Source organism: Rana temporaria, chromosome 4 (assembly GCF_905171775.1).
Source record: "Rana temporaria chromosome 4, aRanTem1.1, whole genome shotgun sequence".
NCBI lineage: Eukaryota > Metazoa > Chordata > Amphibia > Anura > Ranidae > Rana > Rana temporaria.
Window position 1 is genome coordinate 359,403,909 of NC_053492.1, and position 17,560 is coordinate 359,421,468.

General features: G+C 43.9%; 1 protein-coding gene across 4 annotated transcripts in view; it reads left to right on the forward strand.

Moving 5' to 3' along the window:
* STXBP5 (syntaxin binding protein 5) overlaps positions 1-17,560 on the forward strand; it is a 546,297-nt gene that overhangs the window by 268,342 nt on the left and 260,395 nt on the right. For all 4 annotated transcript variants that reach the window (XM_040350878.1, XM_040350875.1, XM_040350876.1 and 1 more), the window contains exons 7-8: positions 6,276-6,359; positions 15,731-15,854. In XM_040350878.1, coding sequence (XP_040206812.1) covers positions 6,276-6,359; positions 15,731-15,854 — 208 coding nt within the window. The remainder of the gene's footprint in view (positions 1-6,275; positions 6,360-15,730; positions 15,855-17,560) is intronic.

Below are 17,560 nucleotides of genomic sequence, written 5' to 3' on the forward strand. Positions count from 1 at the left end.
TACAGCAGGAGAGAGCGTTGTGTCAACATCGGAAGAAGAGAAGAGGGAAGGAGAAGACCGGGCCGCCACTAGTAAAAGAGCTGGAAGAAGATAGCGGAGGAGCCCGGCAGATGGAAGAAGGCACCGGAGAGCGGGAGAAGAACCAGAGAGCGTGGAGACAACACCGGAGAGCAGAAGAAGCGCGCGGAGATGTCGGAAGAAGACCCCCGGAGCTGCCTAATAAATGACTTTAAAAACCTGTGTAGTGTGTTTTTTTTTCTTGACACATTTTTCCTCCAGGTAAATGGGTAGGGGTACGATGTACTCCATACTCATTCACCTAGGGTGGGGGTCCGGGATCTGTTGGCTCCCTTATTAAAGGGGGCTCCCTGATTCCGATAAGCCCCCTGCCCGCAGACCCCAACAACCAACGGCCAGGGTTGTTGGAAGAGGCCCTTGTCCCCATGTTGAGGGCATGTGGCCTGGTACGGTTCAGGAGGGGGGGGGCGCTCTCTCGTCCCCACCCCCTTTCCTGACCGGCCGGGCTGCGTGCTTGTATAATGGTCTGGTATGGATTTTGGGGGATGGGGGGTTTCCCCTTAAAATCCATACCATACCTAAGGGCCTGGTATGCTCCTGGACGGGAACCCATGCAGTTTTTTTTATTTAAAATGTGGTGTGGAGTTCCCCCTCATGAATCATACCAAACACAGTGCCTGGAATTGGCGGGAATCTAAGTCGGATCCCCATTCATTGTAAGTCGGACGCATTTCGGCTTCAACACATTTTTCCCTTCCCGGCGAGCCAGCTCGGTGCTGGCTCCTGGTCAATTTCGCTGATAAAAGCAGCGAGATTGACACAATACCTACTGTACCTCACATTTGAACACAGTTTTCATATGCAGGCGCAACTTGCGTATGCATTTGCTTCTGCGCGCGAGCTCGGCAGGACAGGACACTTAAAAAAATATATATATATTTATTATCCATTTTACTTTTTTCTTTTTTTTTTTTTACACTGTCTATTACCCTTGTAATAGAAAACAAAAAGCATTACAGGACCTCTTAAATGTGAGATCAAAAGGAGTTTTTTTTTCCCCCTTTAAGACCATTGGGCGGAAGTGATGTTTGACGCCGCTTCCGCCATTCAATGTTATGGAGCCAAGCATGGGCCATCTTTCCCTCACTCGGCTCCAGGCCTGTCAGGGGAGATGACGCAATTATCTCCGCCGCTACTGACGGCTCCGGTAAGCGGCAGAGACGACAGGAACTCTTCTGCCCCCAGCACAGAAAGTGATCTTTCGGCAAATCCATTTCTATGCAGAAGTGAGCCTGATTTTGCTGTCAACTTTTAGTAAATAAACCCCTATATTTTATTGTCAAAGCTTCATTAAACAAGCTGAAGTTAGAAGCTGATTGGTTACTATGTAGCTGCACTAGACTCTGTGTTTGCACCAGTATTAGTAAATCCCCTCTCCCCCAATAGTCTCATGACAAGTCACAGCCCATATATTTCAATGCAAGCTGTTCAGAATGCAACTTTAAAAAGGTCCCTGCACTACTTTAATGTGACTTGAGTGCCATAGATTGCAATGTAAACTCTTAAAAGTCACATGAAAGTAGCATCCTATTGCTATCAATCCAACAGTAGTGCAACAGTCAAAGCCAAAGTCTACAGCCAGGTTCGCACTCATCCAATGTTACATCAAAGTCACAATTTAAATCACATGGAAGGTGCCATGGTCATGGAAGGGAAGTCATTGAGGGAATAAACAAATGGGAGGGAGACCCTGATAACACAGAAGATAAGAGGATATAGTGGAAGGTTGAATAAAATGGGGAATAATGGGCAAATCGGAGTAGGACAAGTGCAATAAAATGTATGGCAATGTGCCCAGTGAGAGGGGACAACAATATGCTGAACCATATCAGGGGAACAGTGACTGTAAATCACAGGAGCAGAGACCCTTAAAAAGGAGAGCACATAAGCTGAAGGAGGCCACAGGTCAGGGGAGTTCAATAAAGATAACAATAGAGGGTGATAGGAAGGTGCCATGTAGGAGAAGCCACGCTGAGGGGAGGAAGGTGCCATGCAGGAGAAGACACGCTGAGGGGAGGAAGGTGCCATCCAGGAGAAGCCACGCTGAGGGAAGGACAGTGCCATGCAGGAGAAGCCACGCTGAGGGAAGGACAGTGCCGTGCAGGAGAAGCCACGCTGAGGGAAGGACGGTGCCGTGCAGGAGAAGCCACGCTGAGGGAAGGACGGTGTCGTGCAGGAGAAGCCACGCTGAGGGGAGGCAGGTGCCATGCAGGAGAAGCCATGCTGAGGGGAGGCAGGTGCCATGCAGGAGAAGCCATGCTGAGGGGAGGCAGGTGCCATGCAGGAGAAGCCATGCTGAGGGGAGGCAGGTGCCGTGCAGGAGAAGCCACGCTGAGGGGAGGCAGGTGCCATGCAGGAGAAGCCACGCTGAGGGGAGGCAGGTGCCATGCTGGAGAAGCCACGCTGAGGGGAGGCAGGTGCCATGCAGGAGAAGCCACACTGAGGGGAGGCAGGTGCCATGCAGGAGAAGCCACGCTGAGGGGAGGAAGGTGCCATGCAGGAGAAGCCACGCTGAGGGGAGGCAGGTGCCATGCAGGAGAAGCCACGCTGAGGGGAGGCAGGTGCCATGCAGGAGAAGCCACGCTGAGGGGAGGCAGGTGCTATGCAGGAGAAGCCACGCTGAGGGGAGGCAGGTGCCATGCAGGAGAAGCTGAGGGGAGGCAGGTGCCATGCAGGAGAAGCCACGCTGAGGGGAGTCAGGTGCAATGCTGGAGAAGCCACGCTTTATATTGTATACAATCACTCAGTTTGCTAAGCCCCTAACTCTTGCATGACAACAAGGCCATTGAATTGGCGTACTTGGTGTAGGCCAGTCATGATATGAAAAATGGAGTAAGATTTTGTAAAAAAATTTAGGTTTCCACTGAATTCAAGCTGCTACAGGTTACTGTTAATCTAATGGGAATGCCTGAATTATGCCACACATTTTTAGTTGATTCACTGCTAAAAATAACAGTTTAATTAATAAAATAGCAGCTTGTACTCGGGATGGAGGAATATCTGCATGTAGATGTACCACATTTTCTGCATTTGAGCAACAGCAGCTAGAGCGCCTCTGGTTTTGCATCTCTTGTGTATTTGAATCCAGTCATTTGGCAAAATTAAATCATCCATATTTCTCGGTGCTGACGTCTCTTATGAATGACAATACAAGCTTTGCTTTCTCTTCACTATTTACAAATTAAAGCTTTTCACAATGTAATTTTGAACATCTGCTGTACAGTGATATGATTGTGCATATTTGACCATGAGCTGAGAAGCATCTGACTGTAAGACTGCTTCCTGAAGACTATTCCCCATCTCATAACTAACACTGAATTAGAAAAAACATTAACAATCCTTTCATGTATGGTGTATGTTTTCAATTCTTTGTTTTTGTTAAGCGATTGTAGTAATGCTGCTTTACTGTTCAATGCGCTTTGTTTTGGGGCTTTTTTTTTTTTTACATTAATCTTGCCCATCAGGAAGGGTGACTTATTTTTTTTTGGGGGGAAAATGTACCTGTTCATTGAGCAGAAGAAATGTAGACAAGATTGAAATATACGGTAACTTTATCCTGGCTAAAATCCCCTGGGACAATTTGTAATATTCTTTGTGAACTACTCCACCTACCGAAGATAGTAGCCAACTAGGGGTTTTACTAAATAAGACATTGCATATTTATAAAGCAGTGACTGTAACCTTCACCAAACATTCCTTGCAGTTATATCTTCATGGCATGAGTGATTCTCAGTGTTTTATATACCAGATGATTTGACCAATGGCATATGATTTATTTACTGTGCCACATATAAGTCTAAGGCTGCATTCACACCTTTGCGTAGGCGATTTGCAGGGTTTTGTACCAAGATTTGCCGCGACAAAACGCGTCGTATTTAACCGCGCTTTTGTATAGGTCATTGTCGGCTATGGAAACCGCAGAAGCTGCCCGATACACGCGACAAAAAAGGGTCCGGGACTTGTTTCAGCTTCAGGCGTTCGGCGTGGAGATGTGAATCATCTCCATAGACAATAATGTTATTTTTCCCCTCCAGCGTATTGTAGCGTCGCGCTTCAGGCGACAAAATGCCTAGGTGTGAATGCAGCCTTACTGATGAAGCTTTTCTATTACATATTCTTTGCTGCTCACAGTTTATGGTGGAGGGAATGGGATGGGTCGCAGTGCTGGGGGGGGGGGGGGGGGGGGAGTCCTGATCAGCCAACTGACCAGACATGGAGGGTTGTAGTCGGGAGATGTTTAGGGCAAAGGTTAACTTTTGAATACAAGGACCCAAATAAAAAGAAAAAGGGGTTCCCTTACTGCAGTGGTTCTCAACCTTCTAGTGTCGTGACCCCTTCATAAAATTTCCCAAGTTGTGGGGACCCCTAACAGTAAAAAAATAATTGTAGTGTGGGTTGTCAGCACCTAAGGCAAGACAAGAAATTTGCGCCCCTAACCCAAGGACATTTAGCGCTCCCTGAGTCCCTTCCACTTTCTCTCCCTTTTTCTTTGTTCCTCCCCATCTTTTCCTCTCCCTTCCATGTATTCTCTATTTTTATTCATCCTCTTACCCCTTGGTGGTGGGGGGTGGAGGGAATGGGATGGGTCGCAGTGCTGGGGGGAGTCCTGATCAGCCAACTTAGGTGCTCTTGATCAAGGTGATTTGCTGATCTGAGAACTGTAGTGGGGACTTTTAATGGCAACTATAATCACAGGTAGTGTTACTCACTGTGTCTCTGGGAAGAGGCTGAGTGGGCGGCCACAGGATACAGGGACAGCCCTGCTGGGCAGCTGCAAAAAGGCTGGGAGAGCAGTGCAGGCTTCAGGAACAGCCCAGGTTTCGGTGACCCCTGGCAAATCCTCATTCGACCCTTAGGTTGAGAACCACTGCCTTACTGGGTCTAAGAAGAGAATTATCGACAATATTTTAGCAAAACCATACAAACACCAATCACATTGGCTGAATAATAAAAAAACAAATCTTGTAAAGCTTGTAAAGTAGTAAAGACAAATTATTATTAACAAATTATTTATATTGCAAAACTGTATACATTCTGAGTGTGCTTCCAATAGGTACTGTGAAAGTTCTGGGGCACACTTGGTGATTTTGAAAAGTATTAGGGTGCATTCACACCTGCAACTGTCCCTGATTAGATGTCAGAAATTATTGGCTCTGGATGCAGACTGCCTGCATCCCGGAGCTAATCATTGAAACCCCTGCAGGAATCTTGCATCTAATCTGCGTGCAGGTGCATTCAGAGGTATGAATGCACCCTAATGATGGGGTGCACATGGTCTGCTGAGGCAAACGTTTGGTATAACACTGTACTGGCAGTGGTAGGGGCTTAAAGGGACATGGTTAACTAGAACCTGAGCCTATTTACATTGTACAGCTTATGTGTGCTACAGTGCTTTGTAACCATAAAATATTCTTTATTTCTGTGCCACAGCAAAAGTCTTGCAAACACATTAGAACCTTAGCACAATCATTTTTCCATTATATGCTTTTCTGCACACAACCTATAGAGACTGCAAATACTGGTCTACCTTAAAGTGATATTAAAGTCTAATTATGCATACTAGCACATTATGGCATAGCACTACAAGGGCCGTTAATTATTTATATTTATTTTACTACTGCCTTAAAGCACTTCATTAGAACAGTTAGGGATAACTTGGCACCTGCAAGACAATACATACAATAGTCCGATATATGCTTTTAAAAATGTGTGTCTATATACATATACCTATGTATGTATCTGTGTATATATGTATATATAATATGTATTTGAATCTTCCACACCACCACCTTCCATAAGCACCAGTCCACCATACTTGCATACCTCCAGCTGCTTACCTCTACACTCACCACCATTAACCTCCGCACCCTTTGTACAACACTTACCTCTGCACATCTTGTCCATCTTGTACCTCTGGACCCCCTGCACTTATTGTCTATTATCCACCCCTCACCTCGGCACTGCCTGCACATCTCTACATCCCCTTACTCCTGCATCCCTTGCTCATTTCGTCCACTGTTTTGCTCTGCTCCCCTTACACATCTTGCCTACCTCTTACCTCTGCACCCTTTTCACATCTTATCCACTCCCCTATGCACCTCTTGCATGCCTAAAAATAAAAAATTAAACAATTTGAAACAAAATATGCAAGCCCATTGTGTATAGCTTTGTTTTAATTTAACACTCTTGTTTTTCAGCTACTAATTGGTTATGAGTCTGGCACAGTCGTGTTATGGGACCTCAAGTCAAAAAGGGCGGACTATAGATACACATATGATGAGGTATGTAAAAGGAATATTTTACTGGTCAAAAGAAAAAAAATGCTATCAACAAAAAGTAGAGGTGTTGCATGTGGTTAGTATTTTAGAAGGCAAGTAGTGTTTGCTAACTTTTCTGTCCAGCTACAGATCTTATTACCTATCAATCAAGCCATCTTTTGGCTGCACTTTGTTCATAATTGCAGACCCAACTACGTATATTCAGTGATAATCGCAAAAGGGTAGAGACATTTGATAAACTGCAATTTATGTGTAGAGGGACTGTTTTAAGAGACAACCTATGATATCAGTAGTTATATAGAAAAGCTGTATTTAGGACAGCCAACACATAATGACTTGATTATTTTTTCCCTTAAATGGCCATTAGTTGTGAGCTTTGTGTGAACATGCTAGTTACTCCGTTTCAAAAAGATCTTCTAAATTTAAAGTAGAATTGTAGGCAAAACTTTTTTGAATAGAACAAGAGAGGGTTATAACCTCTGTCTGATTTCTCTTAATTTCCTGTCCCATAGCCAAACAGGAAGTGAGAGAGAATCTAAGGGAATTTCTTGGGCACCCCCAGGTCACCAGAACTAGTGTCCCCATTGGAAGATTTCCCCAATATTACGTTTCTGGGGACAACCCCAAATTTGTGATTTTTCTTTTACTTTCAATGATGATGGTAAACAGGACAAATAGAGAGGTTGAATCTTAATGGGGGGCACAGACAGAAATAAAAACTAACAAGCATTCTAATTCCTCTACGCTCTATCCAAAACAAGAAAAAACAACTTTTGCCCTTAGATTTACTTTAATGCTCATGCTTTAAAAAGGGGGATGAAGGGGTTGGGTGGATTCTTCCTCTGCTATTGCCTGCGGTAAAAAGTGGAGGAAAATAATTTCTGAAAACATACACAGCATTTTGGAAGAATGGGCAATGAATATAGAGAATGGGGGGGGGGGGGGGTTAGAGGGGAATGTGTACAACACTGAGCAGTTTTAGTCTCCATGATATTCAAACCTTCAAACCTTGAACAGGACCATTCCAGGGACTGCAGTGGCAGATTGGGATGGCAGAGGTTGTTGTAAAGTTAAATGGGGACCATAGGATCAGCATTAAAAAGTGAATGTCCACAGAGTGTCAGTGCTCAGTGGCACTCCTAGTAACATAAACAATAGTTACAATCGTGTGCTCCACAAATTGTGCTGGATAGGATGACTCCAGAGAAGATCATGGTACCCAAAGAATTCCACACAACCAATACCAGATGATATTGGCACTTGACGACCACCCACTGTATATATACTTTTGCACTTTAAAGATGGATATCTCGGTAACGGCAGCAGTTGCTGCTGCCACAACCAAGGAATCCATCTTTTCAGTGGGCGGTCCTGTTTATGATAATGGTGGTCTCTGCGGGGGATTTTCCGCAAGATTACTGTTATCGGCGGTGGGAGAGCGGCCCCCCTCGCTCCGCCGCTTACCGGAGCCGTCAATAGGCGATCGGGTCCTTCTCATTCTTTGGTATGGATACAAGTGAGGGCAAGAAGGCCTCCACCCGTCTCCCTACCATAGCAGGGCGAAAGCAACGTCAAAACTTCACTTTCGCCCATACCTCTTAAAGGGCCATTTTTTATTTTATTTTTATTTTTTTAAATTACAATTTTTTTTTTTTTTGTTAACGCATTTAAGTCCAAATATGAGACCTGAGGTATTTTTGACCCCAGATCTCATTTTTAAGAGGACCTGTCATGCTTTTTTCCTATTACCAGGGATGTTTATATTCTTTGTAATAGGAATAAAAGTGACCCACATTTTTTTTTTTTAAACTGTTTTAAAATCAATAAAGTAAAATAAATAAGAAAAAAAAAATGTTTAAAGAGCCCCGTCCTGACGAGCTCATGCGCAAAAGCGAACGCACATGTGAGCAGCACCCGCATATGAAAACGGTGTTCAAACCACACATGTGAGGTTTCGCCGCGATCGGTAGAGCGAGAGCAATAATTTTAGCCCTAGACTTCCTCTATAACTCAAAACATGCAAAATCTGTAAATCTCTATTTTTTTTTTTTTAAACGTGGTCTATGGAGATTTTTAAGTTCAGTTTGAGGCCATTCCACGAGTGGGCGCAATTTTGAAGTGTGACATGTTGGGTATCAATTTACTTGGCGTAACATTATCTTTCACAATATAAAAAAAAAATGGGCTAACTTTACTGTTGTCTTATTTTTTTATTCAAAAGTGCGCTTGTAAGACCGCTGCGCAAATAGGGTGTGACAAAGTATTGCAATGACCGCCATTTTTTCTCTAGGGTGTTAGAACCCCCAAACATTATACATTTTTTTCTAAGTAATTTTCTAGCAAAAAAATTTAAATTTTAACTTGTAAACACAGAATCTGAAAAACAGGCTCGGTCCTAAGTGGTTAAGTGAGTCAGAGAGTTCCAAACAGATCCAGGGTCATAAGGCCTCATGCCCACGGACATTTTAAAAAACGGGCTGTAAAGCTAGTACGGACGCCAGGAAAAAAGCAGCGTTAATTTTTTCTGCGTTTTGCATTGAATTCAATGCACGTTTTGCCGCGCTAGCTTTTAGCTGGGTTTTTCTTTCTCTTTTCAAAATCAATGGTTCCCTATGGGAGCCCATTGATTTGAATAGAGGTTGCACCAGAAGTCCAATCAAGATGATCCGACTGGTGGGGCGACTCATGTGCGGAGAATCTTGAAGTGGAACCCTACGAAAATGTAAAAAAAAAATTTGCGTGAGGTTTCCCCTCAGGATGATACCAGACCCTTCAGTCTGGTATGGATCTTAAGGGGAATCCCCCACACCGTAAAAAACGGCGTGGGGGTTCCCCCAGGATGCATACCAGACCCTTATCCGAGCATGCAGCCTGGCAGGTCAGACCATACCAGGTCACATTCCCTCAACATGGGGGGGGTTGGCACTGCGCCCCCCACCCTAAAGCACCTTGTCCCCATGTTGATGGGGACAAGGGCCTCTTCCCGACAACCCTAGCCATTGGTTGTCGGGGTCTACGGGCGGGGGGCTTATTGGAATCTGGGATCCCCCTTTAATAAGGGGGCCCCCAGATCCTGGCTCCCCAGCCTATGTGAATGAGTATGGGGTACATCGTACCCCTACCCATTCACCTGGGAGGAAAAAAGTGTCAATAAAATAAACACACTACACAGGTTTTTAAAATTTATTAGGCAGCTCCGGGGGTCTTCTTCCGACTTCGGGGGTCTTCTTCCGACTTCTTCGCTCTCCGGCGTCTTCTCCCCTGTGCTTTCTGCCTTCTACCGGGCTCCGCTGTCTTCTTCAAGCCCTTTTCCCAACGGCGGCCCAGTCTTTCGTGGCGTCCTCTTCCCTCTTCTCTTCTTCCGATGTTGACTCGATGAGCTATCCCGCTGTAATGCCGGGTGCGCGGTCAACATGGGGACAAGGTGCACCAACCCCCCCATGTTGAGGGCATGTGGCCTGGTATGGTCATCTTGAGCCGACTTCTGGTGCGACCTCTATTCAAATCAATGGGCTCCCATAGGGAACCATTGATTTTGAATAGAGAAAGCGATGCCGGACTAGGCTTAACACAACGTTAAGCCTCGTTAAATCGCACTTGCCGGTGTCTGATGTCTTTACAGCTCTAACGCTGGAGCTTCAGAATGCACTGATCCTGTTTTTTTTGCAGCTTAAAAGCGGCTCAGCCATTTACAGCTCAAAAGCGTCATGGTGGGCATGAGGCCATAGGATATAGAAAAATACCCAATCAAAAGAGTGGGCAAAGTCCGACTTTGTGGCTTGTGGAAGTATAAAATATAATTTATTACACAAATTTACAAAATGTACACTGACAATGGTATAATAGAATTGCAACTGGTTACAATCACAATACAACCATCCGGAAAAACAAAAATGAATGAATCCTATTGAAGTCGCCTACGCATTTCACCGTGGGGCTTGTTCAGGACGAAATGAACAGGATTATTGCTACTATGTAGCTATAGTTTTCACAATCTGATACACAGCGGTGGATAAATCCATCCAGGATAGCTCCAAGGTAGACGGAGTATATACTGATGATAGAGGATAGTGTATAAATCACGATTAGAAATCGATCATCAGTGGTCCAGGCCAAATGTGTCTATGATGACATGAGCGAGTAGGTACTTCAATCCACAGACAAAGGAGGCGTACGAGGGGGAAAAAAAATACGGGTAACCAAATCCCTTAGAGGTCCAACAAGGGACTTAGAGCTGGGGCAAAGGACAGCTCATGGATGCCAAAATAAGGTGTCCAACATTAAAGGAATAACCTATCCTGTTTAACAGAAGTCGTCTGGTAAGGCACTTTATGTTCATACAGCGTCCGTGTATGCCCCAGTCAGGTCACAGCCTGTGCTGTTTTCCCCCTTTTTTTCTATTTTCTTCCCCTTTTCCCCTCTTTTTCCTTTCCCCTTTTTTTTCTGTTTACTTCTCTCTCTTTATCCCTATTCCCTTTTCCCTCTCTGATCACCCCTTGTTATGTGTTTCCCCATTCCCCTTCAATTCCCTTTCCCTTCCTTTTTCTAAATCATGAGGCCATAGGCTAACACGGAGAGCCGTTTTTAAACTGCAAAAAACGCTCAGAAAAGTGTAAAAACGTCCATGGGCATGAGGCCTAAAGTGAGAATCTGTTAAGGTTCTCGTCCAGTGAAAATACAGATTTACCAATATTGTGCTTTCCAAATATTACAGATACATTCACGATTGGGTAAACAAGCATTGGCTATACCTTATATCCTTCCCTTTTCAGTGAAAGTGTCTGTTGCTAAATGCTTTGGATATTAACAAATAAACCTGTGTATTTGATGTGGCACAGCATGGCTGCATTTTCAAGTAAAATGTTTATACAATTTATCACACGAGTGAATAACTTAGAAATAGTTTAAAAAAAAAATCTCTATTTGTAAAATGTCCATGCAGTTCCAATGGCTGGCGGACGTTTTGTGTGATGCTTTAAAAAATCTCTATTGTGGAGCGGCATGCTCTAGAAATCTTCGCTATCATGCAGAGTATTCAGTCTTAACACAGAATACTTAATGCTTAGAAGATAACCCCTTTAAGCAGAAAATGCCAATTGGGGGATTAACATCTGGCAGCTCATACTCCTTCTGTTAACTAACGGCACTGAAAGGTCATGTGAGGAGACTGAATGTACATCTGTCATTGGCCCACTCCCCACTGACTAACTTTTCCCTTTTTTTTTATTTTTATTTTTTTAGCCTCCATCTGAAATCATTACTACAAATTCCACAGATGGTTTAATCCCAATTGGTTTAATAGCTGCTACTAATATGAAAGAAATGTCTGGATTACAACATTTTTTAACTTTGTTTTATGTTATGAATTTAATATGGAAGAAAATAATGCTTCCTTGGCAGTGGAATGGGTGGGGTGGCTGTTCATGCAGTAAACTGCAGTAAAATTCATCTTATTTTGCCATTATCTGTACACTTTAAAACTACTTTGCTAAAAGGTTTTCTATAGTATGATCATATCATGTCATCATCAGAAATAAGGGGTGTTTACAGATGAAAAAAATGATTTGTGTACTTTATGTAATGCAATATTTGAATACATCTTTTTTTTACACACATTTGTTTTGTCTGCACTCGGAGAAGTTGGATACATTTTGGTAAATTTCACAACTTTTTATGTGACCTTTGTTCACCAGTGAAGCATTGCTAATTGGGTTGATTAAAAAAAATCATTCCACAATCCTGGTAAATATAAACTATTTTAAACTATTACTGGTGCTGCCACTGCTCCATGATCTAATGTCCTGAAATTTTTTCCAAAGGAAGTTATTGAATTCCATGTCCGGCCACATTTTCAATTTTTTCAGGTGATGATGGAGGTTAAATCTAGTAGTTAGAACTCCAAGAACCTTTAAGCTGTGTTTAATTTCCAAAGCAAGCAAAGTCTTTTCTTGTATTATGAGAGGTATGTAGTAAGACCTCATCTGAAAAATGCAGTTCAGTTTTGGGCCCCAGTTCTCAAAAAGGATATTGGGGAACTGGATAAAGTGCAGAGAAGGGCAACCAAACTAATGAGGCATGGAGGAGCTCAGCTATGAGGAAAGATTAGAGAAACTGAATTTATTCACTCTTGAGAGGAGGAGAATAAGGGGGCATTCCTCTGGGTATAGAATTGGGTATATGGGATTGTACAATATTTTTTTTTTTTATGGTTGAACTAGATGAACGTGTGTCTTTTTTCAACCTGACTAACTATATAATGCATTCTGTATGCAAGCCAACTAATCAGGTGACCAACTAATAGATTATGAAAATAGTTGTCAACTATTTTCATCAATTATGTTGATTGTTTGTTTCAGCCCTAAACTATAGATTTCCCTAGTAACAATACCACTTATTACTGCTGGCCACATCCTCTTACCAGAGTTTAAGATAAAATCTCCTTACTGTTCCTGCAAAATAAGTGCTTTTCATAGCTACCAAAATGTCCAGGGTCACTTTACTGCTGCTGCCCTGTAGCCAATACAATATCACAATAACCTCTTGGCTGTGTGCCACAGTCAGTTCCTGGAATTCAGGGTGTGACAATGTTACATGTGTAATTTTAGAAAAAGGATATAAAAATGATTGATAAAGCTCACATGGCTTAATCATACACATCTGGAAGAAAAAAAAAAAATAGTACCAGGGTGTGATGAATAATTTTCTTTAGCATTTAGTTGTTATAGATGAGCAGGTCTGAATCGGGAACTAAAAACAGCATAGTTTCTTCCCTATACATCTTGTACTAGTAAGATGCAATGCTTGGGTGGGAATTGAAAACAAATTAAAAGTGCCCTATTGGCTCCTGCTGCTGTCAAAACTTGTGAGAAAAAGTGTGGGGGGAGTGGTGGACAGGGCAGAGTTGTGCTGTGTCTGAATAGATGCCTCTGGATCAAGCCTGCCCACGTGCCCTCATAGCAAGCGGCTTGCTTTGGGGGCACTTGGAAGGGAGGAAAAGTCCAGAGCTATGGCAGGGGACCCCAGTGGAGGAGGTTCGGGGCACTCAATGCAAAACCATTGCACAGAGTAGGTAAGTATAAAGCCCCTTTCACATGGGCATCATCCTTTCATTCACTTTTTTCAAAGAAAGAATTGTTTCAGTTCATACCTCTGTGCTCTGTTCAGTTTATATCATTCTACATCTATTTTTGCATAAATGTAATGGACGTGAACAGATAGCATTCGTTTACATCCATTCGGATCATCTAAAAATTATAAAAAATGGAGCCTTGTTTAACCTCTTGACCACTGGGCACTTAAACCCCCTTCCTAACCAGACCAATTTTCAGCTTTCGGTGCTCTCACAATTTGAATGACAATTACTCAGTCATACAACATTGTGCCCATCTGAAATGTTTGTCCTTTTCCCCACAAATAGAGCTTTCTTTTGGTGGTATTTGATCGCCTCTGGGTTTTTTATTTTTTGCCCTTTAAAAGAAAAAACACTGACAATTCTGTAAAAAAAAAAAAAAATCTTGTTTCTGTCATATTAGCGGGTATTGCAGTGTATTGGGGGGGGGGTTATTGCAGAGTATGGGGGGGGGGGGTTATTGCAGAGTATGATGGGGGGGGGGGTTATTGCAGAGTATGATGGGGGGGGGGGGGTTATTGCAGAGTATGATGGGGGGGGGGGTTATTGCAGAGTATGATGGGGGGGGGGGTTATTGCAGAGTATGATGGGGGGGGGGTTATTGCAGAGTATGATGGGGGGGGGGGGTTATTGCAGAGTATGGGGGGGGGGTTATTGCAGAGTATGGGGGGGGGGTTATTGCAGAGTATGGGGGGGTTATTGCAGAGTATGGGGGGGTTATTGCAGAGTATGGGGGGGGTTATTGCAGAGTATGGGGGGGGGTTATTGCAGAGTATGGGGGGGGGGGGGTTATTGCAGAGTATGGGGGGGGGGGTTATTGCAGAGTATGGGGGGGGGGTTATTGCAGAGTATGGGGGGGGGTTATTGCAGAGTATGGGGGGGGGGTTATTGCAGAGTATAGGGGGGGGTTATTGCAGAGTATGGGGGGGTTATTGCAGAGTATGGGGGGTTATTAGAGTATTGATTTTATTGCAGAGTATTGCACAGGGAGGGATGGCTGGATCTGTGACTGCATTTGTCACAGATCCAGCCACAGCAGCTGCTGCTGCCACCCGCTCCCCCCCTCTCCCCCCTCTCCTCTCACATTGTACCGATGGGTACAGAGAGGAGAGGGAGGAACCGGCATCATTACATGACGCCGGTTTGTTTACAAGTGATCGCTCCGTCATTTGACGGAGCGATCACGTGGTAAACCGCCACTATCAGCGATTTACCGCGGTCTTCTAGACCCGGCGCTCACAGATGATTCCGGGAGCGCACCCCAGGGGGCGCGCGAGTGAAAGATTCTGGGAGGACGTCCCAGGGACGTCCTCCCAGAATAACTCCACCGCGCTGTAGAAGTCTTTTGTCTATGGCGCGGTGGGGAAGAGGTTAAGAAAACTGACCTGGATGGATACGAATGTAGGTCGATGTTGGGACCCTTTCACACAAAGGGTCTGACTGTCTTTCTTTTAGGCAGACCTGATTGGACCTTCCATTTAGCCCTCTGGGTCAGCGGGTGTAAATGTCTCACTGAAAAAAAAAAACAGAAGGGAATCCCACCCCCTTCCGTGTAGGCTGATCAAAATAGGGGGCAGTTGGTTGTAAATGGACAGAAGAGTCAGTTTTACTCCCGGCTGTCCATAAAACAGAGCGGGTAGAAACTGAGCAGACACCTGTCATCCGCCCCGCTATGTCCTGGTCAGCAGGGTCATCCGCCCGCTGTGTCCTGGTCAACAGGGTCATCCACCCCGCTGTGTCCTGGTCAGCAGGGTCATCCGCCCCGCTGTGTCCTGGTCAGCAGGGAGATCCCCTGCCTATCTAAATGGGACCCACCCCTTGTGAAAGGGGCTTAAACAGATAATAATCTGTTTACATCAGCCCACCAATAGACATACATTGGGGTTGTCTTGATTCATCTTGAAAAAAAGCTGACAGATCTAGACTGAACACCCATGTGAGAGGGGCCAGACATGCTTGTTTACAAATAACTAATTTGAGTGTAAAAATGGCTCTATTATTTCGAATTGTAGAAATATTTTTTGTTTTAGATGTTCGAAATATAATCTTCTTAAATGGAAGGCTATTTTGCGCATATTTGTCTGATTAACATAAAATATAATATTATTGCAAAAAAATTCAGTTTTACAATGTCAAGCCGTATGAGGAATCCTATGTTTATCTGTGAGATATGAGTGTCTTGTTTAATGCTTATAGAGGTTATTGGTACACTTCTCATCATTTCTTTTTAATGACCCTTCAATAGGCAATCCATTCTGTAGCTTGGCACCATGAAGGAAAGCAGTTCATCTGTAGTCATTCAGATGGCACCCTGACAATATGGAATGTACGATCTCCTGCCAAGCCTCTACAGACAATTGTACCACATGGTAAGAGGTGATTTTGTGTTGAATCTTTGCGATGTGTCTTCTGCTGTTCTGTTAAGGTGTTGCTTTTATATGCTTTCTTTTTTAAATTGGATCATTTAGTAACTTCGAGTCTGTTTGAACGAATAACTTTAATATACCGTATTTGCCGGTGTATAAGGCGACCGGGCGTATAAGACGCTAACTTTACAGATTTTTTGCCTGTAGTCACCGTATAAGACAACCCCCCTTCCAAAGCTTCCGACGCTTCATATTTCTTCCTTCTGGAGCCATATTCTTCTTCTTGCTGGAGCTGGAGCCATATTCTTCTTCCTTCTTGCCCACGCCTCTCTGACTCTCAAAGCCAATCCGAGCAGGCTACTGTATGTAGCCTGCTCGGATTGGCAGAGGTTGTTACTCCAATCCAAGGAGGCTCTGTATTCATTTGAATACATCGCTCACTGGGATTGGCTAAGGGGTCTATACTGCACATCCAGCAGACATCCAAACAGCTGACCCGGCGTATAAGACGACCCCTGCTTTTTGGCCAGTTTTTTTTAAGTGTAAAAGGTAGTCTTGTACGCCAGCAAATACAATATTCCAATATATCGCAATATACAGCAGAGTATATTTTTTCAAAAATCTTTACTACTTGCATTAAAAGGCAGCCTGTGTTTAACTTAACCACTTCAAAACTGGTGGCACTAATCAGGAGGCATCCCTAATGGGCACTTATTGGCATCCCTGGTGGGCATACCTGGTGGCCATGGGTGGGGTTTCTCGATGGGACTGCACTCATAATCAAGGCGCTGATTATCAACGCAACGCAACCCCCCGTCCCGTCAGAGTAGCCGATTGGCTCTCCTCTACTCATGCTTGTCATTGTGAGTAGATGAAAAGCCGACTGTTGGCTTTTCCTGTTTAACTGTGACCAGCTGTAATTGTATGGTTTACGTCATAGGCTCTTTACCTAGATTGGAGATGCGGTGTGTCAGACTGAGCGCCCTCGCAGCCTATGCTATTGGATATCATATGATCTCCAGTCAGGATAACAGAACCACTTTCCGGCAGTCATTTTGCTATATGGTGGGCAGGAACTAGTTAAAGTAGTTATAAACCTCACACATGAAATATGAACAAAACCTTTCTCTCTCTAGTGTGTACTTATCTTAATCCAAAGCACAATGTGTCATTTCTGTTTGCTGCCTCCTCTGTTATCTGCATGAGTCACTTTTGACAAGTTTTCTTGACACCAAAAGAAAAAAAGGTGACAAGGGAGGGAGCTCCAGCACACAGCCTATATTGGCTACAGTGCTGTGTGGAGGAGGTTGTGTCCCTTCTCGCCAATAAGCTCTCGGAGCTCTCCTCAGTGAGCTCTACAGTGTGTAATTTCAGCTCTGCCCCCTGCTTTCCGAAAGCTCAGATAAGCCTTATAAATTCTGCACTTTGAACGATTATGAAGAAAACACTGCAGATAAACAGGTACAACGTATGCAGGAGGATTTGTTTAATCTCCAGAGGCTAGTCACTTTACTGGGTATGTGGAAGGGTTTACAACTACACTTTAAGTGACTTTCCAGGCTAAGATGATGTCATTGTGCAGGAGGCAGGTTGATCTTTTCCCATGTAAGCACCAAGACTGAAACTGAACTGTAACGAGTTACAAGATATGAGGATGTAGCAGGTAAACTTGGCTTTTAAGCTAACATGCTGACGGTTTAATGCTATTA